At 32.8% G+C, this 11,025-nt stretch overlaps 1 protein-coding gene across 3 annotated transcripts in view; it reads left to right on the top strand.

Moving 5' to 3' along the window:
* Positions 1-4,547: 4,547 nt before the first annotated feature.
* LOC108365963 (synaptic vesicle glycoprotein 2A-like) overlaps positions 4,548-11,025 on the top strand; it is a 79,547-nt gene continuing 73,069 nt past the window's right edge. Inside the window, exons 1-2 of one of the 3 annotated variants that reach the window (XM_017620201.1) lie at positions 4,548-4,920; positions 6,876-7,036. In XM_017620201.1, coding sequence (XP_017475690.1) covers positions 4,871-4,920; positions 6,876-7,036 — 211 coding nt within the window. In that variant the 5' untranslated portion in view covers positions 4,548-4,870. Of the gene's footprint in view, positions 5,061-6,875; positions 7,037-11,025 lie in introns of all 3 variants that reach the window. The other 2 variants (XM_017620202.1, XM_017620203.1) reach the window with 2 other exon arrangements.

Below are 11,025 nucleotides of genomic sequence, written 5' to 3'. Positions count from 1 at the left end.
AGAAGAATAAATGTCAGTAAAGACAAGTCTTTTTTGTATAATTTCTGATTTTAATTGCTCAACTTCTTTTGAACCAGAGCAACTGTCAAACATTTCCAGCAGTAAAAAGTTACGAATTGGCACAACAGAAATGTAAATTTTTCTCGCCATAATAAAAAGTTTTTTCAACATGGAACTTTTCTACTAATTGACATGAAATTACTATCTCAACGCTCGGAGCGCTGCCACTGAGGGCCTTTGCCAACTGATTAAAAAGAGAAAATTTGGAAAGACCAAACAAAAATTTTGAGATTTCTCGTTGTGAATACGAATGCCATAGTTTTTACCTAGCTCGTGGGACTACGCAAAATTTTGACAGCTTGTAAATATGTATACACATAAAGTTGTTGGCGGTAATAAGGAGTCAAAATTAAAATGGAGAAAAGAACAAAAAGCGTAGGTTAGTTGTCAGTTATAAAATAAATCCAATTTATTTGCGAATATTTGTTTATTCTTTTTATTGAAAGGCAACCACTCGGAAAAGCTCGTGCTAATTATATTGATAACAGAACCTGGCAGCTCGCACGTTGTCTAAATTCTCAAGTAACATAAAGTCCACAAAAGAATAAGTACGCCATGTATAAATTTTAACAATACACAAAAATAGAGCTTTCGCACGAGTGTTTGTTTGGTTTTTCAACACCATTTATAATTTCTTTTAATAAAATCACGATTTGACAAATACTTAAATTTATTTATCTAATAAAAATACAGCACACAACCCTGAAATCTAAGAAAAAGCAGCACACAACCCAGTGCCTTCCTCAGGAGTGAATATAACTACAACAACAACGACTACTACAACAACAACCCAAAAAGGTTGGTTACTGTCTATACTGTGGTTCAGTCACACTCAAACACCGACATCCGCAGAGACAGCATTGACAATGTTGAATGCCGCGCTGGCAGCACAATAAGCATTTCACATTTTGAATGTGTACTGTTCGAAAAAATAACAAATTTTAGGTGTAATAATTTTTTAAATATTTTTGTATTTGAGGGATCAATAATATTTGAAAATACATGATTTTCGACAACCAAAATCTTTTTTGTTGGTACTGGTTTGCTGTGTCAAACTAAAAAAGGTGCATTTTGACTCTGACATTGTACTTGTAATTCTTCAACTTAACATAGACAGAAGATCAAACTAAATAGCAAACAAAATACTGGGGCGAATCCTGTCGAATCCACCCAACATTTATTCCACAGAAGATTGATTGGGTTGCACATGCTAAAGCACTTTATCAGAAAGGGCATCTTGTATTACGACTAAGCACAGCCTATAAGCACAGGCCACAAACATATTTTTTGACGTAGAATACGTCTTACCTTAAGGTATGGGGGCTATGTTCAAATGTTGTAGTTGTAATTTTTAGAGCTTCACAAAAACGCTTATTGCACGAGAACTAATAAAGCGATTTCAAAGAAAAGTGTGGCGTTTCAAAGATAAAATTCCAAACCTGTCGACAGATTCATTTTTGTAACTAACCAATTCGGTTTCTGTCGTAAAAACAACGGTAAACATTGCCTTATTTTGGGGTCAATTTTGAGCCTTTAAAGTGCTCTAGCAACTTATTGTTGGCATATATAACTTTCATTTTCGGGATATAGGTTCTTTGGAGCAGTAGAAATATTATCGGGTACAAATTTTATATAAATTTAACAAATATTGAGCATTTTAAGGCAAAAAATTGTTGAAAAAATTTGCAAATTTTTTTCATTACCAAAATGCTCGAAAACCGCTCGAATGATTTTGTTTTTGTTTTCTTTAATCAAAAATTCAAGAGTTTTCCTTTCGTTTGGTATATGGGAAGTATTGGTTGATATCTTCTATATATGTTTATTTTATTCAAATATATGGGCATAAATGATTTTCCATACAAAATCACCTCGTCATCATTTTGCAAACACGTGCATATGTTGGAAGTGTGGGAAGGAGACAAAAAGTATGTATGCGTATGTAATGCGGCTTTTGATCGCAGCGTATGTACATATGTAAATGCATATATACGTACATATGAAAGTTTCAGTTAATGTGGATCTGTTTGGTTTTGTTATCGATATTTTTATCGATTTTGTTATCGATTTTGCTATCGATTTTGTTATCGATATTTTTATAGATTTTGTTGCCGATATTTTAATCGATTTTGCCATCGATATTTTTATCGGTTTTGTTACCGATATTTTCACCGATTTTGTTATCGAAATTTGTATCGATGTTGTTATTGATTTTGCTATCGATATTTTCGGAACTTATCGATATAATGATCGATATTTTTATCGATTTTGTTATCGATTTTGTAATCGATTCTGTTATTGATTTTATTATTGATTATTTATCGGTTTTGTTATCGATATTTTTCTTGATTGTTTTAACAATTTTGCTATCGATATTGTTATCGCTTTTGTTATCGATATTTTTGTCGCTTTTGTCATCAATATTTTTATCGATTTTTCTATAGATATTGTTATCGCTTTTGTTGTCGGTATTTTTATCGGTTTTTTTACCGATTTTGCTATCGATATTGCCATCGCTTTTGTTATCGATAGTTTTATCGATTTTTTTATCGAATTTATTACCGATTTTGTAATGGATTTTTTGATAGATTTTGTTATCAATTTTGTTATTGACTTTGGAATCGATTTTGTTATCGATTTTGTAATCGATTTTTCGATAGATTTTGTAATCGATTTTTTATCGATTTTGTAATCGATTTAGTTAACGATTTTGTTATCGATATTTTTATCGATTTTGTTATCGATTTTATTATCGCTTTTGTTATCGATATTTTTTTCTTAGTTTGTGCTTTCGTTTTTGACTTGGATATGCTCTTAACCATACCACGTATTCTACGTTTAAATTTAGCGGGTGTATCTCCGATACAGCCTGCAGACCAAGACGAAGGCGCTGGACTGTTCCTTTTTATTTAACACATATGTACCTAATAAGTTAGAAAAAAAAATGTTTTCTGTAAACAAACTTTGTACTGCAAAAAGCCGCGAAAATAAGTACTGTACTTGCTGAAGCATATACTAAGTTTGAACGCTCTCAGCTGGGCAAATATTGGCAGCAAAAAATAAACAAAAACATCAAATCCGTTTTGTTATTTGGCGGGATTCGAAATTAAAAATTTCACTAAAACGCCGCCAAATTAACCATTTCTCCCACTGTGGTGTGCTGAGAACTGAGTTTCATAGTCGACAGCAAACAACACCACGGCGCTGCAAAGAACCACCAAGTGGTTCCCGAAGCACCAGTACAAGGGAACAACAAATGAATCTACCATTGAGCGGTGTGCAAGCGCCACCCATCAAACGAACTCAGCAGAAAGCTATTTGTGGTATGTAATATATACATATACATATATATATATGTTGGTATGTATGTAATACAGGCGAAATTTTCTCCACCAGTGCTTGTTTGGTGTCATCGTTCTGCTGGCGTTGCTGGTGTTACCGAGCGGTTGCTAAGTGCGAATTGTGAGTTCGAATCAGGGAAGCCAACTCGTGGGGAATTCCCCGGTTTGCTTTTATGTATAAAACGAATAAGAATAGTTCATTTTTATATGGAAGAAAACCGCCACAACTACGGCAAAAAATCGTAAACCGAAAATTTTTAGCCACTTGAAACTTTAACTTTATTATTCTAGAATTGAGTGGTCTACAAAACTGCTACTCAAAATCTTTCTAGAAAATCTAATTAAAAAGCTCGAAATTTTTACGAAAGTTTGTCGAATTTTTTTCAAAAATTGCACAAAGTTTCAAAGTTGGATTTATACGGTTTTAGTTAAAGAATGGACTATTTTTTTATAAAAAAAACTCAAATTAAATAAAGAAAAAAGTAATAATTGGTACGGTTAAAATTTTGTCGACCACTGCATGTATGTGCATTAGGGTGGCTCAAAAATGCATGTGAAAAAGTAAAGTCGAATTTTTATGCTCTCACCCTCTAGGATTGTTCTATACCGAGTTTTCCGATCGAAAAATATTGACTTTCAAGAATTCTATACCATTTCTACGAAAAAAATTATTTTTCCCATATAAAAATACATGGAAACCTTTCAGCGCTTTGAGCGACCTCTAAATATTTTTTTCATTTCAACATAAAATGATAGCGGTATACTTGTTTTCGATAAAGAACAATCCTAGGGGGTGAGAGCATTACAATTCCGACTTTACTATTTTTGGACCACCCTAATGTACATACATACATATTACATAAATATTTTTTATTCTTTATTTGTTAACTAACTTATACAAAAGCTTGGTTTGGTTTATCAATACATAGATGAATTACATTTAAAAATAAAATACACAGAAAGGCCAGTAATATATCAAAATACATTATTTTTTTTAAGTAAGAAGATCTCTATGGGTGGGGAATTTTACGATATTTCGGGAAAAATCGGGGAATTTCATTGTCGAAATCGAGGAATTCTCAAAAATGAGGTGGCTACCCTGGTTCGAATTCTCATTTTTGCCAACGAATTTTCGCAATATAGTGCTGTATATTAGGCACCATCGGTGGATGCACTGCTCAGTCAATTTCGTAGAGGCCAACGCAGAACATCGAAGTGAGCAAAAATAAAAAACCTCGCCACAACGAAAACAACGTCTTCACTGCCAGTATTATCGAGCAGAGGGTGAACAATATTAAACAAAACATAGGAAATAAACAAATCGCCAATTTACTGTACTTAATTTTCCACTTACGGATTTAAAAAAAAAAATACAACCATAAGAAAAATATGGACTGAAGTGTGATATATTGTAGCAGACAAATTTTTGTGAGTGCTAACAGAATACTTAATTTTGATAATCGCCTGTACATATGTATATCTGTTGCGTCAATCTGCCGTCTTGTGAACAGTCACTGTCAACGTAAACAAACTTACATCTGCAACACACAAAATAAACACAAACAAACGTTCAATTTTAAAACTAAATAAAAACACGCAGTCTGTAAAGTATATAAGTTCATACATACAACTATATTTACATGCATATATGACAATTTGTTTGTATGTTTCGTAAATATCACGATATTGTGGAATGTTAAAATTCGTCAGAACAGCTGCATAGGAACCTTTAATTGATGATTACAAATTAAAATACCTATAGCCGCTCTACCGTACACTAAATATCGTCGTTTAAAATACAAAACCGCGTATCAACAAAATCCAAAACCGCGTATCAAGATAGTGCAAAACCGCGTATGTGCTTTTGCATAAATTATTTTCTAGGAAGTAAACACCCTCATATTTCAAAATGGTGCTCTTTTTATACCCGAGCGTACTTGTGCACAAGGGTATATTAATTTTGTTCACATAACGGTTGTTTGTAACAGCCAAAACGAATCGAGATAGATATAGACAAATGTATACATAAATGATCAGGATGAAAAAAGAAATCGATTAAGCCATGTCTGTCTGTCCGTCCGTCTGTCCGTCTGTCCGTCTGTCCGTCTGTCCGTGTACACGATAACTCGAGCAAAAATTGAGATATCTCAACGAAATTTGGTATGTAGGTTTCCCTTAATCCAAGGTAGGTTGGTATTGAAAATGGGCGAAATCGGACTTTAACCACGCCCACTTCCCATATAACGGTAATTTCCAGAAATACGAAAACTGCGATATTTTAGTAACTACTGAAGATAATTCACTCAAAATTGATATTTACAATAATTTTTAGACGAAAAATAAGAATATTATAAATTTTTGGAAAATGGGCGTAGCCACGCCCACTTATGGTTACATGTGTATATCTTGGTAACCGCTGCACCAATTTCTTCCAAACTTGGCACAGTTGTTGGCCTTCGCATAACATACCAAATGGCCGAAAATTTTTAAAATCGCTCAATAACCACGCCTACTTCCCATATAACGGTAATTTTCAGAAATACGAAAACTGCGATATTTTAGTAACTACTGGAGATTATTCACTCAAAATTGATATTTATAATAAGTTTTAGACGAAAAATAAGAATATTATAAATTTTTGGAAAATGGGCGTAGCCACGCCCACTTATGGTTACATGTGTATATCTTGGTAACCGCTGCACCAATTTCTTCCAAACTTGGCACAGTTGTTGGCCTTGGCACAGCATAAAAAACCGCCGAAACTTTTTAAAATCGGACAATAACCACGCCCACATCCCATATAACGGTAATTTAGAGAAATACAAAATCTTCGATAAATCAGTAAATATTGAAGCTAATTTATTCAAAATTGATACTTGCAACAATTCTTTACCAAGAAATACGTTTACGGTAAAATTTTGGAAAATGGCCGTGGCACCGCCCACTTATGATCACATATATGTATATCGGTAACCGTTCTACCAATTTGTACCAAACTCGGTGTGGTTATTGTGCTTGCCACATATAAGCAAAACGTTGAAAATTATTGAAATCGGACTAAAATTACGGCCGCTTTTCATATAACGGTAAATTTCAGAAATGCTTGAAACCTCAATATTTCGAAATTGAAGGACGCTAATTTACTCAAAATTGATACACCCCGGCTTACCATCTAGCGGTAGGTTTCGGAAAGGTGAAAAAACATATATCTAATACTTGCGCCGGGTATTTAATGTTCGGCTCCGCCCGAACTTAGACTTTCTTACTTGTTTATAAAGCAATCGCATTTCTGGCTAGTATATTTCAGCACGAATGGATAAGGAGTGAGCCAAGAGTTTGTGTGAGCAAATCCAATTTTTGGCAGCCAATGTCAGTTACGCGGTTTTGCAGAATGACGATACGCGGTTTTGTACTTTAAACGACGATATGTATATTGAAATATGAAAATATTTTTAATTGCTAATTCAGTTAAAATAGTTATAGGAATTTATTTGCACAGTCAGCTACAACAAAAATATACACAAAGTACCAACTCTTAAAACAAGCATACAATAATTTTCAAAGCACCATGGAGATGCGTTCAAAACTTGGTAGCTTCGAGCTGAAAGACTGTAGTGCTGAGAGTGCCGCCGAACGTTGTAAGTAATTGCTGAAATTAGTGACTTTTAATCACTCTCATACATTCACAGGCATTTTGCAATTGTCACATTTGCGTTAGTCGATGTTTATGGTATAAAAACTAAATACCTACTTATATACATAAGTACTTACACATTATTTATGTACAAATGACATTGAATATGTACATACATACTATGTATGTACTTACATACATATATCCATGTACATATGTATGTGTTATAACACGAGTGCATTGTTTTTAAAGTCACCCGACACGGAAGTGTTACAACATGCATTAGTTTCTTAACATAAATGTACATATGTAAGTATATGTATGAAGTAAAATATGTATCTATGTATGTAATTAAATAAAAACAGTTTAGGATATACTTAGGTATAGCATATACATAAACATTTGTAAGTTAAGATACAAGGTGTGCAGATCCTCAAATCTTTTGTTTTTGATAACGAACTTAAAAATAATTTAAAACAACATAATGTAAAATGTAATCAAGTAAATTAGAATAAAATAAATTGTAAATTAAAATAAAAGAACCGTCAACACCCGAAAACGAAAGGAGACTAAATAAAATCCATAAAATAACAACAAAGGGTCAAATAAAATAAATCAAAAAATAAAATGATAAATTAAATAAAAATATAATGCACACCTATGTATATATGTATTTAGTTAAGTATGTATTCAACTACCACTCGGCTATATTATTGCCTACAAAAAGAGATTAATCTGTACCACTTACCGTGTACAACAAAAAATCGTGGAAGTGTTATTAATATACATATGTATGTACATATTTGTATAATGTCAGATATAGTGAAAAACATAAGAAAACTTATTCCGTGAATTAGGTCCATTTCTTGACAAAGTTAAACTACGCACATACTTTCAAATGCGAGACCATTTCTGTCAGTTTGTCAAAGGTTTAATAACAGTACAGTGCCGTTAATTAAATATCAATAGATTAGAAAGTGTAAGCATACATTTTATGTTATGTGACAATTACGTTTTTACAACTTGAACCTCGCGTTTTAATAGAGTTCACATAATTGAATGCGTAAAAATTGCTATCAATTTGACAATATTTATGAATTTTAATTTATAAAATTTTAACCCACTCACTGTTCTAATAAGTGTTTGCCACCATCCTCGTTGATCCTTTGATGGATTATATTTAAGATTAGCAATTTTAAACTTTATCCTTTTGTCATAAACTTGTCGAAGAAGATCTGCACGAACACTCTTTACGAACAGATTCAATAATGACAATCTACGAATTTCGAATTTACGCTTGTAGCGTAGCGTGTTCGGATTAAATGATAGCATTTTCTTAGATTTCACGGAAATCTATGGATTTAATAGTCGGGCTCGATTATTTGCAAAGTTGTATAGCAAGCGTAGAAGTGGTTTAGGAGAAATACAGTTTACGGCACCTTGCGGATAAGCAAATAGTGGGGCGACGAGAAAAGCATCGAGAAGCGTCGAAAGAGCAAAGATTCGCTAAAAATATAGTAGAGCAGCGAGGATTGTATCCAACACTCATAAATAAAATCTAGATATCGCTATTAAATTGCCTCATTTTGTTAAAAATTTATTTGCTGTTAGATTAGAGCTGCCAGGATTAGTCCTGGTTTAAGCAAATTGTCCTGGTTTATTAATGAAGTTCATTTTTGACAGTTTTTTCTATAAAAAAATTTTAAGCTTTTTGTTATTAGTAATCGAAAATCTATAACGAAACCTTTTTTCTAACATATTGAACGATATCTGGTGAGTTTACCTCTTCTTTTTAGTTTGCATTTGGTTGAAATCTTAAGTTTCTATCTTCAGGCACATGTCAAAAAGTGCAAGTGAACAGGTACGCGGCTGAGGGGTCTTACATACTAACCAGAATTTCAGGAGCAAAAATCACTTCCGAAAGGTATTTCTTAAAGTAATTTCTTTCTTCGTTTTTTGTATGGAGGGACATAGTTTAGGGGCTTCTGGTTTCGCTACCCAAAGAAGAGCTTCCAGAAGTGCTTTTGTAGGACATACTTTAGAAGGCCTTTTGGAGAATTTTTGTTTAAGCTGTTCTTTTAATTTGCAAAAATCATACTTCTTTAAGGAAATAATTTAACTGAACATCTCTACAGGATAAAGTTTATATCTTGATACATGCGTCAGAATATAAACGTAATTGATATTTTAATTCAGCTGTTTTCTATTAAAATATTTGTTATTATTTATGTACTTGTATGTATGTGAGATAGCATATTTAATAAATTTTTTAACTAATTAAATCCTGCAAAAATACTTGTTAGAAGCCATCTTACAAATACTTTTATCCAGATACAAAAAAAAACACACATAATTAATGTCACTGATATAACTTATATCTGGCAACAAAAATGACAGCTGGACAGCAATAAATTGTATCCTGTGGAGATCGCCAATAAGGTTCTGCTAAATAATATAAGCATACACTCAAGTTCAAACCCCTTTCATGGACCTAACAGGGAAACACTTTTTCCAGCCCTTATTGGGTAAGTCTTTTAGAATGGCTTCACTTTAAATAGCATACTTAAATTATCTTCTGGTTATGCATATACAAGAAATCAAAAATTATTATAAAACGCATTGTAAGAAATGTGGAAATGTGTAAGATACCTTAAAGGCGCTAAACATTTTTCGAAGTTACGTCACAGTCAAAAGAAATTTGTTCTTTTATGATTAACAAAATCAAAACTTGAGCATTTCATACAACACATAATCATCAGCTGAATTATGCTCTACGGATTGTGCCACAAAACCATATTGCTTATAATATCAGATATAACTTCAAAAAAATGCAATGCCAGAACCAAAGCAACTGTACTTATAAGAAATATATTGGCACCATATTCACTTGTATCTTGGTTTTTGATTTGAATGAGAAGTGTCCTGGTCGATGGGCTCAGGCATATGGCAGCCCTACGTTAGATACATACACATTAGAGGGCAGCATGAATTCATTCAAAACAGCACATGAATTATTCATATACAAAACGAATGAAGGGAAGGTACGTAGATGTAGAGCCAGTGTTGCCAGGTCTTCGGCATGAGAAAACGTCTCTCTTGGCCTGAAAAAACGTCATTTCCTACCCAAAAACGTCTTATTCAAATGAATGTACAAAAAATTGTTCTTATTAAACTTTTATTGTATACAAAGGTACATGTGTACGTAGGGTATATTAACATATCATTGCAAATTTAAAATTCATTGTACACTGGTTTGATATCGTTAATATAAAAATCATTTTTACATACAACTGATTAAGTCATCAACATTTTGATCGATTTTGGCTGTTTCTCTTTTGTTTATTTAATGATTATTATTTTTTCATAAGAGCTCATTATATAACAAACAAAATATAAATCCACATTTCAAACTTTGTGCAAAAATTATAAAAAATCTGCAAAGCTTCAGCTAGATTTTCAACTTTTTATTTAGATTTTTTAGAATTTGTTTGGGTATGCAGTTTGATAACCCATTAAATTTCAGGGCAATAATGTGCAATTTTAAAGGGGCTAAGTAATCGCGTTGATTTTTAATAAATTTTTTTCTTGTAGGCATTTGGTAAGGGGGTCGGCTGTCGAAAATGCTAAATTACGTTCTGTTAAGAAGGAGCATAGCAATATTTCAGCCTTTTTTTGCGTTCATTACATGAGTCTTAAAAAAGTCGCCTACTGTTTTCTGACTTTTTATGCTGCTACAGCTTTTTTGATGCTTTTGCCAGCGTACGTGTTGCAAGAGAACAGCTCTTCCTGATTTGGCTTTTAATGTGCAATTGCAAACATTACAATAAGCCTCGTAACCTCAAGTATTTACACAAGCAGCCTTTGAACACAGTCCAAGAATCAAAAGAAAAAATGCGCGTACGCTTGGTATGCATCATATTTAAGTCATATGTTTCCAAAGAATAAATATCTTTTGAAGCAGTTACTGCAAAACACAAAGCTTGTAAAGATTTA

This window comes from Rhagoletis zephyria, unplaced genomic scaffold (assembly GCF_001687245.7).
Source record: "Rhagoletis zephyria isolate East Lansing unplaced genomic scaffold, Rhagoletis_zephyria_1.1 Rzeph_scaffold_02081, whole genome shotgun sequence".
Classification (NCBI taxonomy): Eukaryota; Metazoa; Arthropoda; class Insecta; order Diptera; family Tephritidae; genus Rhagoletis; species Rhagoletis zephyria.
This window is presented reverse-complemented; position numbering and strand designations above follow the sequence as displayed.